We start from the raw sequence: 17,999 nt of genomic DNA, 5'->3' as shown, positions 1-17,999 counted from the left end.
AAGAAATCAGCAAGTATCCAAAGAGTCGGAGCATGGCCTTCCGGATCTCTTTGATCTGTTTTGGGTGGCAGATGACCCTGGAAACTCGTGTTATGCCAGAACAAGTTGCAGGATAGCATCCAATGTCGATCGACTGCGGAGTGAGACTGAGATTTATGGTGAGGCCCCCACTCCTTCTCAGGAGAATGTGAGTGGTAGGATGGGGCCCAAGTCCTGCTTTGATTTCTTGTGATTTATCTTTGACCTATCCGGCAACTTTGATCAAGACAAAGACCGACCTCTGGAATGACTCCTGTGACATTTGGATCTGGAACAGGAACATAACTGGGGCCGAACTTTGGACTTGGGCCAGTCTCATTGCAGAGTTTTTCAGTCTTTGGCGATGTAAAATTTCACCTTACAGTCTTGTATGGCCTTTGGGTTCATTGCCATGCAATCACTGCAGTGCCTTAACCCCAGGCAAAAACTAATGAGGATTTGTTATAGACATTTGCTTGTGATAGTCTTTATAGGGTTTAAAACCTGTGTTTTTGGGATGTGACATTTACCTTTCACACTGAAAATGTTGGAATAGGTAGAAGTCTCATAGAATGAGAGGTAGCTCTGATCCGTGGCACAGAAACAAAGGAACTGATGTCAACGCATGGGATTGGTGCCTATAAAGGTTCCCAACATCATATCCGGAGCGGAACAGTGTTCATGTGGAGCTTTAGGATACCACTTATTGGTGTATAGGTGTACTGCTGGAAAGTTTCCAGATCCAGTCTGACGGCCAGAAAAAATTCAAAAGGTGAGGAATTTGCATCTAATAGTCTCTATCAGAAAAGTATTTAATTATAGCATATCATAAGGTTTGAAGACAAAAGCACAAGTAAGAAGTTACATTTGTACATCATTTTGTGACTGATGTATCTGATTTTTTAATTACATTTCAAGAACCCAAATCCCCTAAGTGTGCTCACAGAAATATGATCACTTTTGCAGATCAGCATACCTTTACATACAGCATTTCATGTTTGGAAAAAAAACGATTGCATAGAAGTCATGGAACATGCAGCAAAGATTGACATCAGCTGATCTCTATGACCTGCATTAACATTGGCTCCCTCGTGTACTCATTATACAGTAAAGATATTTCGATCCAATGCTTTAAGCATGTAACATAAGTAACAGGATGCCTCACAAGCCACGCTTACTTTCTTAAGCAGAAACTTAAGTCTAAAAGTGTTTTTAAGGTTAATTGTGGAGGTGGCTTCCATGTCAGGATTGGAGGCTAGCACTGTAATAAAACTCATAAGGACATGCCTTTCCCCAGGTTTCAAGACTAAAGAACAAGTAAGAAGTCGGATGTGTAAATAATTCTGTGACCAATACATCTTATTTTTAATCAAATTTCCAGAATACATTTCACCTAAGTGTGGTCACAGAAGTTTAATCGCACTTGCATATCAGTGTACCCATCTACTGCACCCAAAGCTGTCAACAACCACCAAGTGCTTTCTAATCACACTACTTATGCCAGTACATCATAGACGAAGTCAAAGTTGAACTAAATATGACCTTTTAACACCGATCTGTATGTTATACGTCCTCTGTATAGCTATCCCCAGCCATTTCCACAAGATATGATATTGAGGGGAACGGTACAGACAGGCATGGCTGATGCAACCCGTAGCAGTATTGCATGGGTTTTTATTCACTAAGTTAGCAGCGTTGGAGCCATTCAACAGTGTAAGCTAGCTTGGAAAATAAAAAATAGGATACAGTCCAAGGATTTACAGAAAAAGCCAGTTTGCAGAGAGGCAACATGATTTTCTGTGCTGTGTGTGCCTGCCTAGATCTCTATACACTGGGACGCTACAACCAGACCTATTGGATTTGCAAATGCTTGTTTCTATGGTTCACATTTTTATATCCCAGGCGTGTGCCCCAAATACAGCAAGCGAACCACCTATTTTAAGAAAATAGTGTTCAGTGTGTTAGATATTCAAGTTTTGCTCCAGTCAGCATTGCATTGGTCTTTTTTTTTACAATAAAGTACTACAATTTAAAACAAATTGCTAGTATACAGATCAAGTAAAATATAGGCATACCTGTTTTTGTAGGTCAGTCGAACGATTTTCGTACCTTCATATTTTCCAGGGTGCAATTCCTTTAGGGCCTGTTCCCATTTTGAAATGACATCACAGACCTACAGTAAAAACCAGACAATTCAATGGACATGTGAACTCCAAAATGGTGTGAGGAATTGTGTAGGAGACATAGGAAGTGAAATGTAGTTACATACAATTAAGTAGAGGGTTAATAATACAGAACTGTAGTAAAATGATGGGTACACAGGAGGTGGCAAAGCTAGTCGAAAACATATTTCAAGGTTGAAGTTCTCTGCAAATCAGTCTACGCCTGTAGGAAAGGGCAGGGGATGTACGCTTGTGAGGCTATGCCTGGAGTAGGGGACTCGCCAGCTTGTGATACCTTTGCAATGCACAAGAGGTCAGGGATCGGGCACAAGTTGGACAATATAGTAGGATCTTCACTATGTGTTGTCGAATTTGGGTGACTTTTGAGTGTTTCATTTTGGGGATGATTTACCAGCGGACAAAGAGTCACCGCATGGGAATGATGGGGGCCAGCAAGAGTAGGACACTCTTGAAGGAGATTTAGGAGTCCTGATGGTTGGAATGATTGAGTCCCAAACTTCTTTCTACTTACATCAAGCTGCAGTGGTACAGATAACTTTAGGCAAGAGAGATGAGATTCACAGACTCTCAAGTAGAGTAATGGCATGTAATCTAGTCTGTAGTTTGTTCTAGGTTCTATGTGTGTACATCTGGAAGTATGCATGGCAGTTATTTTACTGAAAATCTGCTGAAGGAAAAACCATTAGTGAAACCAATGTGGTCTGAGGCACTTGTTAAAGGTTTTTAGTGCTGCCTGAATCAATCATTGGTGCACAAGGTCCTGGTGTTGATTATGCAGAGTAGACTGCGATAGATCCTACACACTGCAGATTACCTTCACGTCCCCCTGCAGGCAGTGCTCCAGGTCTTTGCCAGAAGGATCGTCCGTGAAGAGCGAAAACCCAGAGTGAGAAGGCTTCCTCATGCCGGTCTCTTGGTTCAACACTTGGAGGAACTCATCCACAGTGGTCGAGCCATCAAACCCCACAACCTAGGAGAAGGGAGAGAGATCAGACACACTGACCAACAGCAAACAGGCACAGGATCACACTACATCACTCTCCTAGGCCCTGTGGGTTTAATGCCTGAGTCAGTAGCCAGATGTTTTGTTCTTGGTTGCTGCTCTAAGATGTGTCATGCAATACCTTCATCATGTAAGGAAATTGTCGGCTACATATTCCTTTAAGCCGCAACACTTGCTCTTCTCACTTTAATTATCATTCACAGCAATGAAGTATCGTTTGAGTGCTGACACACATTTAAAAAAAAATGAAACAATCCAACACGGTCTCTGCACACAGAAGATTGCACATGAAGGAACAGAAGCAGATGAGCGCCATTTCACTTCAGGATCTAACTCTGTGGAAGCTTCTGATTGAATCTGTATGCAAATCCCCAGTAAAGTCCTTATAGTTTATTGTGAGCATGCATAATACAGGGAGCTTTCAATCAAGCTATATTAATCTTGAAAGTTGTCCTGCAAAGAGGTATTTCCCAGGAACTGATTAAGAATCACTGAGCATGAAATGGTTACTTATCTGTAGGAGTCGTTTGACAGCTTAAACGTGTTTCTGGATTCACATGTATATTTTTCTGCCATCTGGTGGCTGAGTGCAAATGCTACTTACCAGTATGCATCTGTTCTTGGCATGTAGGGCTGCTGACATTCATATCTGTGCATAGATCGCCGCCTAGTGTTGGGTCCGGATGATTGCACATTGTTGTCCTGGAAGAGTCTTCGAAGTATCACAAGATAGGTGGCTCCTCCCCTGGACTACAGTGCGCATGGGCATTGCCTCCATCCCCAGATTGTTTTTAGCCATTGGCAGAGATGGAGTGAAGTATGTGAGTGATGACCATGCTATGAGCATATAGATATACATATGAATGAATACTGCAGCTGCTACAGGCGCCGGGGAGGAGGGTGGGCGATATGAATGTCAGCAGCCCTACATGCCAAGAACAGATGCATACTGGTAAGTAGCATTTGCAGTTCGAGGCATGTGGGCTGCTGAATTCATATCTGTGCATAGAATACATAGCAGTCCCTCCATTAGCGGCAGCCGCCCGTGCCAGCTGCAGCAGTCTGAAAAAGTGTTTTGAGAACAGCCTGACCAACAGCTGCCTGCTGTTTGGAATGCACATCTACACAGTAGTGTTTAGTGAAAGTATGTGTGGTAGACCATGTGGCTGCTCTACAGATATCTTCTAAGGGAATGTTGCCTAGGAAAGCCATAGAGGCCCCCAACTTCCTGGTGGAATGGGCCCTCGGTGGGATAGTGAGAGTGCGCTTAGCTTTGGCGTAACAGATCTGAATGCATTTCACGATCCACCTAGCGATCCCAGCTTTGGAGATAGCGTTTCCCTTGTGGTGTGTGGCAAAAGCAACAAAAAGCTGCTTGGTTTTGCGAAAATCTTTGGTCCTGTCTACATAGTACATCAAGGCTCTCTTAACATCAAGGGTGTGGAGCATCCGCTCCGCCAGCGTCTCTGGGTTTTGGAAAAACACCGGCAACTCAATTGTCTGGTTTATATGGAATTGAGAGACAACCTTGGGTAAGAATTTAGGGTTAGTGCGGAGCACAACCCTGTTAGCATGTACTTGGAAGAAAGGTTCCTGGATGGTGAGCGCCTGCAGCTCGCTAACCCTCCGTAGCGATGTAATTGCTACTAAGAACGCAACCTTCCAAGTCAGAAACTGTAGCTCACAAGAGTGCAGTGGCTCGAAGGGAGGACCCATCAGTCTAGTAAGAACCACATTGAGGTTCCACTCTGGAGCTGGTGGGGTCCTTGGCGGAATGACTCTTTTGAGTCCTTCCAGAAAAGCCTTGATAGCAGGAACCCTAAAAAGTGACAGGTGTTGCCTGTTTTGAAGGTATGCTGCCATAGCAGACAGGTGAATGCGGATGGAAGAGTACGCCAAATTGCATTGATACAGGTGGAACAGGTAACAAATGATGTTTTGAATGGAAGCATCTAGCGGGTCAATACTGTGGTTAACACAGTAAATGACAAACCTCTTCCATTTAGCCGCATAACAAGCTCTAGTAGTGGGCTTCCTTGCCTCCCGAATGATGTTCATACAATCGGGGGGAAGATTGAGGTAGCCAAACTCTAGGACTTCAGGAGCCAGATCGCCAGGTTGAGCTGTTGCGGATCTGGGTGCTGAATGTCGCCATGGCTCTGCGTCAGAAGGCTGGGAGTGAGATGGAGCCTTTGATGCGGTACCACGGACAGTTCTAGAAACGTGGTGTACCATGGTTGGCGAGCCCACGTCGGAGCAACCAGGATGAGAGTCATCGAGTGCTGCCTGAGCTTGCGTGCCACTAGCGGTATCAGAGGTGCTGGGGGAAAAGCGTACGCAAATCTGCCTGACCAGTTCATCCACATCGCATTGCCCTGTGATTGCGGGTGTGGGAATCTGGCGGCGAAGCTTTGGCATTTTGCGTTCTCCTTTGTGGCGAACAGGTCTATCTCTGGATGACCCCACCTTTGGAAGTACGGTTGGAGTACTGATGGATGTATCTCCCACTCGTGCATTTGATGGCTGTGCCTGCTGAGCAGGTCCGCCATCTGGTTGTCCTTGCCCGGGAGATGCTCCGCCATGAGGAAGATGTTCCTCTGAATGGTCCACTTCCACATGCTCTGAGCCAGATGAGACAGCTGCGGAGAGTGTGTGCCTCCCTGCTTCTGAATGTAGTACATGGCTGTCATGTTGTCCGTCCGGATCAACACGACCTTGTTGCACAGATGTACTTTGAACGCCTTTAAGGCCATGAAGATTGCCATCAGTTCCAACACATAGATGTGCATCTTCCTTTGCTGTAGTGTCCATAGTCCCTGCACCGTGTAGTGGAGGACATGTGCTCCCCATCCCTGGAGAGAAGCGTCCGTTGTCAGGATAATCTGCGGCACAGGCTCCTGGAATGGTCGGCCCTTGCAAAGGTTTTGTGGATTCCACCAATGCAGAGAGTTGTATGCCCGACCGCTCACCAACACTAGGTCTGTCAGTTGCCCATGAGCCTGAGTCCACTGACGTGCCAGGCACTCCTGAAGCGGACGCATATGTAGCCTCGCGTGCGGGACAATGGAGATGCAGGAGGCCATCATGCCTATCAACTGCATGAACACCTTCGCTGGAAGCGAGTGTTGAGGTCTGAATCGTTGGATCAGTGTTTGGATGCTGGCGATTCTCACTGAATTTGGCTGCGCAGTGGCTGCCAGAGTGTTTATCGTCGCGCCCAGATACTGTCGTACATGGGCGGGCTGGAGATGGGATTTCGGGTAGTTCAGAGAGAATCCCAGATCGTGCAGGAGATGAATGGTGCGGGACACGTGGTCGGCGCACTGTTGTTCTGTTTTTGCTTGAATGAGCCAGTCGTCCAGGTAAGGGTAGACGTGGACGTTCTGGCGTCGCAGATGCGCCGCCACAGTCGCCAGGCACTTCGTAAAGACCCTTGGCGCTGTGGTGACCCCGAACGGCAGAACCCTGAACTGGTAGTGCTGGTTTTGGATCGTGAATCTGAGATACTTCCTGTGGGAAGGATGCAGGGGGATGGGAAAGTATGCATCTTTCAGATCCAATGTAGCCAGGAAGTCCCCCTGTTGAAGCAGAGGGAGCACCTGCTGCAGCGTGAGCATATGGAAATGCTCCGAGAGAATGTACCAGTTGAGGGGCCTGAGGTCCAGGATGGGCCGCAGGGAACCGTCCTTTTTGGGGATCAGAAAGTACAGAGAGTAAACTCCTGTACCCCTTTCCTGCAGTGGAACGAGCTCTATTGCACCTTTTTGCAGCATGACCTGAACTTCCTGCTGCAACAAGAGCAAGTGCTCGCCGGACATAGGACGGCTTCTTGGGGGTATGTTCGGTGGAGTGGAGGTAAGTTCCAGACAGTAACCGTACTGGATAAGAGACTTGACCCACCTGTCCGTGGTGATGGATCTCCACGCGGGCAGGAACTGCTGGAGTCTCCCCCCGACCGGTGTTGTGTGGTCGGGGGGCAGTGACAAGGCGTCACTGCTTGTTGGCGGCGGTGGACCTGGAGCTGTTGTTTCCACGTCCCCTGCCTTTGATGTTGTTGCCTCTGTAGCCACCTCTACCCTTGTTGGTGTATGAGGTCTGGGTATTGCCTTTGTAGTACTGAGAGGATTGCGATGCCTGACCCCTTGAGGTGCCTCTGGTATTGGAGCGGCGAAAGGAGCCACCCCGAAACTGCTGAGATTGAAGGGCCCCCATAGACTTAGCCGTGTCTGTATCTTTTTTCATTTTCTCAAGCGTCGCATCCACCTCAGGGCCGAACAAATGGTCAGGATTAACCGTCTGGTTCAGGATGGTCGTTTGTATATCAGGTTTGAACCCTGAAATCCTAAGCCATGCATGCCTTCTGAGCAACACACTAGTGTTGATCGCCCTGGATGCCGTATCAGCCACATCTAGCGCACATTTTATGGAAGCATTTGTGATGAGCTTTCCCTCCTGAATCAACATCTCCCCTGCCTCCTTGTACTGGTCAGGCAAGTGCTGCAGTAGTGCCTCTAGGGTGTCATAATGAGCCCTATCGTAGCGTGCGAGTAGGGCCTGAGTGTTTGAGATGCGCCAAATGTTAGCTGCCTGTGCAGCAATCCGCTTCCCTGAGGCCTCAAATATTTTCGACTCTTTGTCTGGGGGAGGAGCGTCACCAGTTGTCTGTGAGTTCGCCCTCTTGCGAGCGTTGGAAACGACCAAAGAGTCTAGTGGCAAGTGTCCCTTGATATATGTTGGATCCGAGGGCGCTGCCTTATATTTCTTATCAATGCGTGGATTGATAACACGCGCCCGAGTGGGCTCCTTGAAGACCTCCTGCGCGTGCTTGAGCACTCCCTTGAGCATTGGCAAAGTTTTGATTGACTTTTCGGCCACAGAGAAAGTGTCAAACAAAAAGTCCACATCCACAGGATCGGAGTGCAGCTCGACATCGTGGTTAGCTGCAGCTCTCTCGATTAGCGCGTTGAAGGCAGCAGAGTCCTCCGTTGGCGAAGTCTTTGGCGCAAAGAGATGTGGCTCCTGACCCGACTGCGGGTCCTCGGGGTCGCCTCCGGCAGACCAAGGTACATGTTCCTCCTCCGGATCCGAGTACGCCGGATAGTTGTACTCGACCTCTTCTTCGTCGTCATCCCCCGCGGCAGAGTGAGTTGGGGAACGCGGCAGGTCACTTGGGGATGCCGGCGCCGGAGGCGCTGAAGCACCCGCAGAGTCCCTTTTATTTTTTAGAGGAATGCGAAAGTGTTCCAGCACCGGCTCCGTGGTGATTTTCCTCTTGAGGAGGGACAGTTTCCCAGTATTGGCGTCGATGATGACTTCACGACGTTCTTCCTCCGCGAGTGGTTGGAGCCGAGGTTTGGCCACCACCGGAGACGCTTTGGGCGTCGACACCTCCTTCGAGGGCACCCCAGCCACCTGCTTCGGAGCGAAGGCCTTCGGCGTCGACTTCGGCGGTAGGGTAAAGCGGATAGGCGTGTGCGCCTTGGAAGGCTTCTGAGCGGGCTTCGACACTCCAGCCTCTGGGTCTGGAAGCTCCGCGGCTGTTCGAATCCGTTGCAGGGTCTCCTGGACCTTCTTCGAGAGGGCTGGAGAGGGAGCGACCGTATCGCTTGATTTCCCTGACTTGGGAGTTGCGTCGGCGAGAGGCAGTGTCTTCGGAGTCGACGCGGTACCCTCCTTGGCTCCGGCGGCCGGGGCCGGGGAAGCCTGAGCTTTGGGATCGCCTTGACGCTTCTTTGAAGCCTTCTTCTGGTCGTCGACCGCGACCATCTTCGGCGCCGACGCAGCCGCGTCGGACGACTTTGCTTTCGGCACCGACCCAGATGCCTTCGGGTCGGCCATCTTGGCTGCACTGTCCATGTCGGCCATTTTGGATTTCTTAGGTTTTGACGCCTCCAGAGCCTTCTGTATGGCTTTCACTTTCGGTTTCGAAGCCGGAGCTGTTGAACCCGAAGGCTTCACTTTCGTTTTTGAAAAAGTGAGTGGCACCTCCAAAATGTCTGTAGCCGGGCTCGTAGGCGGGGCTGCTGGACTTGTAACAGTGTCTTGGGTAAGGCCCGAAGGCGATCCCTCGACCTGGGCCGTAGGAAGGGGTCCGACCCCTGAGTCAGTCCGGGGGTGCTCGTCCTCAGAGCTATCCCCCACAGTGGCAAAGGCCGTATCGTCGTCCCCTACCTCGTCGTCGGCTTCGTCAAACTCCTCGTCCCCTGCGTCGTAGGCCTCCCCCTCGGACGCAGGGCCAGAGTCCGAAACCTGCTGGACATCGTCGTCTCCGACGTCTTCCTCGAAGATGTTGTCCGGCGGGGGCGCAGACAGTTTGGCCTGGAGTCTCGCAGCCCGACGAATCTTGAGGGTCTTCTTGCACCGGAACTTCGAGCAGGCCATGCACCTGGCCTCGTTGTGGTCCGGCGACAGACAGGTGTTGCACACTGGGTGCACGTCGAGGTGCGAGTACTTCGCGTTGCAGACCGGGCACCGTTTAAACGGAGTCCGTTCCATGTCTGGAGCGTCGTGTAGGCCCGTCCGCGCCGATAGCACGCGGAAGGGCAGCGAGAGTTCGGAGCTGGAGAAAACAGTAAACCCGAACGAAAACGATACTGGCGCCAAGCCTAAAGACCTTTTGGTCTCGAATAAAGTGATTTAACAACTATCGGTTCCGACAGAGGGAACCGACACACATCCGAACCCAATGGCGGAAAAAAACAATCTGGGGATGGAGGCGATGCCCATGTGCACTGTAGTCCAGGGGAGGAGCCACCTATCTCGTGATACTTCGAAGACTCTTCCAGGACAACAATGTGCAATCATCCGGACCCAACACTAGGCGGCGATCTATGCACAGATATGAATTCAGCAGCCCACATGCCTCGAACTCTGGCATTTCCAATTACAGACTTGTATTCATTTTTAGGTCTAGCCTAGGCAGCGACTGCGCTGTCTCTTCGAGACATACTGTGTTCAAGGCCCCTCCCACCTTTTCTAAGCCTCTCCCATTTTTAGGTTTTGCCTGCACAGTGCTTGCGCTGTTCTTGATTAATCTATTGTTTTTATTATTAACTTATAAGGGACTTACACCCCACCTCCTCTCTTTCCTGGCTTCTCATTGGTTCCTGTGCATGCCACTTACGTTTCCACCATTTCTACTAGCTGTAGCATATTTTCCTGCATTTACCAATGTTTGTTCCGCGTCTGCTTCTCTTATCAGTTTCCCGCAGCTGCTGAAATACTGTTAGCATCCGCTTTGGTGGAACTATATATTCATGTTTTGCCTTTTATTATTGCAGCATATTTAGATAACAGTTTATCACCCGAGAGATTTCGTGATTTGCATACAATCACAGGATGTTGCACGACGCCACCAAAACTCGAATCTCGATCCCCAGCTCTCGAGTCAGCAGCCTGCCCGCTACGCCACATCCTCTCCACTCCTTGTCACCTGTGAGGGAGCTCTTTCATTCTCCCAGACAATGAAAACAGCTCTTTATTTATTACACGGGTGAAACTGATGCATTACCAATGCTTGTTTTTGTATTGGTTCCTCTTACTGTCCTGCATGTTTATTTTAACACTTCGGACCACTACTTCTTTCTTTAGCTGTCCTCAAGCAGCACTAGCGTTCAGCTGTTCTCGAACAACGATCGCCGTGATCACCAACAACGGCGGCCGTGCCTTTTTCTTTTGGGCGGATCGCCCAACTCTATTTTTTTCAATATTATTATTTTTTTTAAATAGCGCAGCACACCGCCTTTAATCCTCATTAATGGCGGCTGTGTGGCTCGAACAACTCTAATTTTTCATTAGCCCAACTTTTCTTCAAGCAACCAGTCACCCCGCTTCTAATCACCAACAATGGCGGACAGCAGCGCACAGGACAATAGGGTCATGGGAAGCATGCGTCATACAATATTGTACCATGTACACACATGTCCCCCGGCCCTTACTGTAGATGATTAGTTTGCAGTGAAGCTTGTGCTCCATTTAATTTGTACACCGCCAAGACCAAGGGCAGTGCATTGCTACTTTCGTTCCATTAAAGAATGGTATGTCCTCTTGTTGAAGCTGCAGCAGCCCACTTTGTTTTGTTTGTGAGGAGAAGGTCCCTAAGAGCCCTTGTGCAGCAGCGACGACTGAATACCACATGAGAAAATAAATAGCAGTACAGGATATACTTTGAAATAAAGAGGTTGCTCTCCTGCCCGTGTCTTGGGTAATGTCAGTAATAGCAAGCAGAGCGGATCAATCAGTCCGCTACACAACGCTTAAACTTTACAATGATGGCCACACTTTTGTTTTTTTCTGCGCGGCTCGTCTAAAATGAATTTTTTTAAAGACTATTTTGTACATTTTTACTAGCGCGCCATGCTATGCTTTCACTTTAATAATACCGCCCATGCACCTTGCTTTTCTTCTGCAATGTGAAGCCAGCACTCCCGCTTATTACTGGGACCTCAAGCACCCACCTCCTGTACTGCAAGTACATTTCTATCTAATTTTTATTTTTAAATTACTATTTTTGATGTACCTGGAATCCTGTATTGCACTTGTTTCCCCGTGTTTTTGAAAAAACTTAATAAGTGCGTTTTCCTTCCTGGAGGTGTATTTAACATACTCGCACTTTCAGGTTACCACAGTTTCAGAGTTGCTGCCTTGCTCCCTCTAATGCAACCTTTATGCGGTGCTGCCCCATGTACATTCGTCTTAACACTCATTTTAGGTTGCTGCTCCTTGCTTCGTCATGCTACATCTGCTGTCCCTTAAATTTATTTGCTTACACACCTGCAAGTAAAAAAAACAATCTCATTTACAACACCAATAGCTCTAACTTTCACAAATGCTAGACCTATTGCATTGCAAATGCTTGTTTTTCCAGCTGGAAGTTGTCATGGACCATTTAGTTACATCCTTCCCCTTGTGACAATACATGTACGCCCCAAAGCCCGTGTGTATGGTCACAAACTTCACATTTTTATCTGTGCCTTGTGACTTCTTCCTCTGGTTTTCCAACTATTGCATAATTCATTCCATTTGTTCTCTTAAAGGGACCTCATTTCTGGGGAGGCGGGAGGGTAGCATATGAATCCAGAAAGTTGCACAACTACTTCTTCAGGTGAGTAACCATTTTGTTTTGCAGTGTGAATATTTTCTGGATTCACATGCTGTACACTGATTTTTAGCTGTATTCTTTTCATAGTGGAGGTTGGATTGAAATGAGTGCATGTTTGCAAACCGATTTTTGAATACATACTGCCCAACTGTGTCTCTTTTCTGGCCTGAATGTCCACACAATAGTGCTCAGTAAGGTACGAATAGATGGATAACCATGTCCATGCCTTACATGTCATTAACTGAAACATCCACCAGAAAGGCTAATGTGGCCCCTTTTTTCTTGTGAAAGGAGCCCTCTGCCTCTCCTCCAGTGTCACTTCTGCTTTCTCATTGAATGCTAGGATTGCTGTACCATCTTGCCATAAATCCCTTGGACACAGGTGAACCTTGGTTCGCTGGTGTGAAGGAAATAAAAGCAATGTTCCTTTCTTGATTGATTTTGTCTCCTCCAGGTAGTACATAACTGCCCTGCTCACATGTAACATATGCAAAGCCCTCCCTACATAGGTCTTTGGTTGCTAGAAGATCCCTGGATGAACTGGTTAACATGAAAGTGTATAATTACCTCCGGGAGTAACTGGATTTATTCTCAAAACCACCCTGTCCTTATGAGTTGCATGATGTTACAACATATGCATGACTTTACCACACATGGTAAGTATAATTAGGTAAGTAAAACCTATATTTTTAATGTAATATTACATATTTTTTTTCTTTTGGGAGGGGAAAGCCCCCCCAAACTCTCCCTTTTTTAAAACATACTCCTAATTTGCCTTACCACTGCCCACCCCATAACTTCAATATTACCCTTACCACCCTTTCCTACTACTCACCCTAAACCATATAAATACTTACCATGCATGGTGAAGGCATGTGTGGTAAAGGCATTGTGGTTCAGGCATTGCGTTGTGAAGGATTTTTCCAGTCCTTGGGTATTTGAAAGCAGGGTTCCTATGTTGTCAGCGCCTGTAATCCACAATTGCAGTTGACGCGATGGCTACTAAGAAGGCTGTTTTCAATTGTAAGTATTTGAGTTCTGCCCGATGCATCCGTTTCAAAGGTTCTTTCATTAGATGTGTGAGCACTAAGCTCGAATTCCACATGGGCTGCTTGTGGTGGTGGTATTGTCTTTGCTCCCACTAGGAATCTTTTGATGACTGGTGTAGTAAAGAAGCTTCTTCCTATATACCTTTTAGTGTATGTCACAATGGCTGCCAAGTGAAGCTTGTGTGACACATAGGTGAGGTTATCAACTAGAATGTCAATAAGGTATCTAATGACAGCAGTCTTTTGTGTCCTACTGTTCATTGCCCCTTCACTTTTGCACCAGTACAAATACCTGTCCAATCTGAAATGTTGCACTTTCTTACTGCTGGCCTTTTGACCTCCCTTAGGATCTCCATGCTTCTCTTTGGGAGACGCAGGTGTCCAAATGTAAGTTCTGAGGAACCATGCCACTAGTTTGAGGTTGCCTGCCTCCGGGTGGCAGATCTGTCTCTCCTGCACTATCAGCTGGTCCTGTGAACATGGTCGCTTTATTACTGCCCACATGAGAACTCCACTAGGTCAGTCTGAGTATCACGTCTGTCTTGCCTGTTGTGATGCTATTAAAATTAGCAACATGTGTGATTGTTTCCACGTGTTTATCACCAATGGTATCAAGGGTACTGCTGGAAAATAATATGCAAATTTCCCTGATCAGTTTATTGATAGGACATTCCACCTTAACAGGTGGTGTGGGGTACCTGGATGTGAAGCTTTGACATTTTGCGTTTTCTGATGTTGCAAACAGGATATGCCTGGCATGCTATATCTTCAAAACACTCCTTTTAGTACCCAATATTTCAGTTTCCTTTCATGTAAGGCACTTCCTTGCTTGCTTAGCTGGTATGCCTCTACGCTTTGTACTCCTGGCAGGTGTAACTGCCACCAGCCCTATGTTTCTTGGAATGGCCCATTTCCAGATGTTCTAGGTCAGTTGAAAAGCACATATAATCTTGCTTGTTGAGGTAAAACATGGTAGTTGTGTTGTCTGTATTTGGACTGTTTAGTGATGTTTTTCATGTTCCACCACTATATGCCTTTCTCCACAGTCTGTATGACAACTATTAGGTCCTTTCAACTCCCTGTAGCCGGTGACCATTAGCTCAGCAGCCACTCCTGGATGGGGCGGATGTGTAACCGGACATGTGGACTAAAGAGTACAGAGGATGTCATCATGCCCATCAGTTTCATTACAGTCCTCATTGTCAGATATCGCTGAGACAAGACATGGACATGGACATGGACAAAAGACATGGAACTCCCTCCCCGCCCACCTACGTCTGACCCAGGACCACCTCTCCTTCAGGAAACAGCTCAAGACCTGGCTCTTCGAGCAGTAGCGGCTCCCCACCCCCCTGTCCCAGCGCCTTGAGACTCTAACGGGTGAGTAGCGCGCTATACAAATCTGTCTGATTGATTGATTGATCTCTGGTAAGGGCAACCTTTCTCTCTCAATGCCAGTGCTCTCTTGTACAATGAGAATGTTTTTACTTTCTTTGAGTTTAGTGTTGCATCCAGGAACACCTTGTCCTGTTCTGGGAATGGGGATGATTCTACAGACTTCTGGTATAACATTAGTCAGTGGAGTGTTTAAATCACTACTTGAATATTTTTTACTGGCATTGTTCTTGTAAGTTTACCTTTACTAGCCAATTGCCCAGCTGTGGCTATGTGTGGATTCCCCTTTTCCTTAAGTATGCCACTACTACTCCACACCCCCCCTACCCCTGCGGCGCACATGCTGGTACAGGTGAGAACGGATTCTGGCCTTCAGTGCAGTGACGATTGACAGCACGGAGAGTCTGACTTGTGAGTGCAGTGACTGACTCCTTTGAGACCTCATTTCACCTCTGGGCCTGCTATAGTGACAACTGCTTTGTGTTGCGCCTTTGAGAATTTTGACCTTACCTCCACCTCGAGGTCTTGCCCAGCGTTTCCCGCAAGCTGGAAGCTTTTATTATACCCACTGGGATATTTATTGGCCCAGATGCAACCCGATAAACGTGTCTACTCTCCCTCTTCCCCCTCAGTGCGCTTCTTTCGCTGTGCGCATGGAGCTGGGCAGTGGATGGTACCGGACACTGGTCCTTCCTACTTTCAGTGACTGCTGCATCCCACCCTGGCCGGTGCCCCCCTAATAGTACCCAAGGGGTTGATCTGGGTCTGGCCTTGGCCTTCTGAACACAAGGTGCTCCCCTGCGATATAACTATCATATGCCCACCGTGCCTGCCTTTACCACCTACACAGTGTACCTAGTAAGCTGGGCAACATGAGCCGGGGGGATTCTAAACAGGGCTAACTCCCCTTTGACCGCACCAAGGTGGCCAGAAGGTCTGACTCCCGGTCAAATTTGGAGGATGGTCCTGGTGTAACTCAGACCTGTAACCCACACGGGGTACTTCGGCTATTGTGGCCGAGTGTGGGGTTCTATTATGTTATGTTATATAGGCTTATAAAGCGCACAGCTGCCCCAGCAACAGGGCGTCCCGGCGCTGACAGCAGAAAAAAGCCACAGAAAAGAGCGAGGGCTTACAGCGGAGGCAAGAGATAGATTTTATTTGCCTTCCGGAAAGCCAGATATTTGGTCAGACAGCGAATCTGAAAGGGAAGGGAGTGCCAAAGCTTTGCCGCCAGGGTGCAAAAAGAAAGCCCGCCAGCCCGCAACCTCTTCACGCGGTTCTGTGCCATCGATGCTAGCTTTGACACCTTGGCGGCACAGCTGAACGAATGGGGGAGCATTTAAAGCGCCATGGTACTCGCCTGGATGCTGTGGAGGAGCGTGTCTATGGTCTGGAGGATGGCTCAGTTTCGCTGAGGCACGATCACGCATTGTGGGACTTGCAGAATCAACAGACAAGGGACACCCCAATCTTTTTGTAGAATGACTGATCACAGAACTGTTTGGTGACCAACACTTTTCATCCAAGTTTGTGGTGGAGAGCCCACAGATCTTTGGGTCCTCGTCCACCACAGGAGCTCCCCCACGCTCAATTATTGCACGCTTGTTTCATTACAGTGACCGTGACACTGTTCTGCATTTAGCCTGAGAGCTGGCTCCTCTACAGTACCAAGGTGTTACTTTTTTTGTTATCTTTTTGGGTATTATTGGCATTTCCTAGGTCTTTGGTGCCTGGTGTGGGTGGGGAGAGAGTTTTGGTGATTTACATAGGTATTGTTTATTGCTTACTTTTGGTATACTTAGCTAGTTGGTCAAGACCGCCCTTGCTGCAAGCACACAACTCATCATCTATGACTGCTCCTCACATAACGATACCTACAGCTAGGGACTGGCTGGAGAAGTTCACGTCGGAATATCCTGGACCTTCACAATCACTGTAAGGGCAAACAGGTATTGTAATATCTCACTAGACCTGGTGCAAGCAACAGTTTCTTGCAAGAAACCAACCTCCCTCCCCAATCCTCCACTGTGTTTGCAGCTTTCTGGGGACCCCACAGATATTTTGCAAGTCATAGTATGTACTCCTGTAGAGTATATATACTTTTCACAAAAAATCTTCCCTTTCATCACTATGCCGCTGTTGCTGACAAAAATTGACACTATGACCTTGTGGCCGGCACATTGGTGGGGCAGCTGCTCCTTCTGCTGAAAGCACATGCCTCCAAAGTAGATAATCCTTCTTTTCAGGACTTGACCACCTTTCTGGGACTATTTGATGCCAGTGTTGTATTCCTGGGTGGGGATCTTAATCTGATTCTTGACCCCTTGCTAGACACCACCAGCGCTCACACCCGTGTTAAGCCACATGCATTCCACGTCCTTACATCATCAACACATCCACTCTTCGAGATAAATGACGTCTTCGCCATGCTACTATGCCTGGATAAACATCTGGCACATATTCACGACGGCCGCTCTGTGGCTCAAAGATGTACAGCTCCTACTGTGCACATTATCAAATCGTGCCCGGATTATGTTGGTGCTTGACATCCCGAACAGAAGGGGTTGGAAAGGTGGGGGTGCTTCCCTGGTGCTGCCCTACTGGTCCCTGTTTTTCAAATCTGAACTCACAGACTTCATTCTCGAATATTTTGAGCTCAACTTGGGTTCTGTTTGGAGCCAGGCCACGTTATAAGACACCTTCAAGGAGTACATATAGGAAATCTGTATCTCTAAACATGCAGGGGTCCCACAGGGACATCCATTACAGTCTGGCGCATACAGAGGCCGAACTCAAAAGACATTTACTGGGCCGACTCCCTATGCCCTGGGTCACTCCCACACTGAATTCTACGACTTAGCTTAAAGAGAGACTGCCTTCCTAGGTAAATTCTCTGCAGCCCACATCTATGGTGACAGCGAACACCCTGGCCTCAATCTGGTCCGGCTCCTGCGTCCACACCGAGGCCCAGAGTGTATTTCAGAACTCCACCGGGGCGACTGGGTTACCGCTAACGAGGACATGCTCTTGTACTATATAGAGCTCTATACCTCATGGTGGGATTCTGAGGAAACCTCACAACGGACACACCTGGAGGGAATAGCTGTGATCTGGATTACCCAAGAAGAATGCCTCAAGTGAGGAGATTTTTCATGTAATTGGTTCCCTTGACGGCTCCAAAGCCCCTGGCCCTTGACGGCCTTAGAGGTACCTTTTACAAGGCATAAAAAAATCTTCTTGTCCCACAC

General features: G+C 47.9%; 1 protein-coding gene across 1 annotated transcript in view; it reads right to left on the bottom strand.

Annotated features, from left to right (window-relative positions):
* PLEKHH1 (pleckstrin homology, MyTH4 and FERM domain containing H1) overlaps positions 1-17,999 on the bottom strand; it is a 301,189-nt gene that overhangs the window by 65,267 nt on the left and 217,923 nt on the right. The window contains exons 22-23 of the mRNA XM_086937161.1: positions 3,016-3,171; positions 2,094-2,191 (exon numbers count right to left, since the gene is read on the bottom strand). Coding sequence (XP_086793287.1) covers positions 2,094-2,191; positions 3,016-3,171 — 254 coding nt within the window. The remainder of the gene's footprint in view (positions 1-2,093; positions 2,192-3,015; positions 3,172-17,999) is intronic.

The sequence above is a fragment of the Lissotriton vulgaris genome, chromosome 9 (assembly GCF_964263255.1).
Source record: "Lissotriton vulgaris chromosome 9, aLisVul1.2, whole genome shotgun sequence".
Taxonomy (NCBI): Eukaryota; Metazoa; Chordata; class Amphibia; order Caudata; family Salamandridae; genus Lissotriton; species Lissotriton vulgaris.
This window is presented reverse-complemented; position numbering and strand designations above follow the sequence as displayed.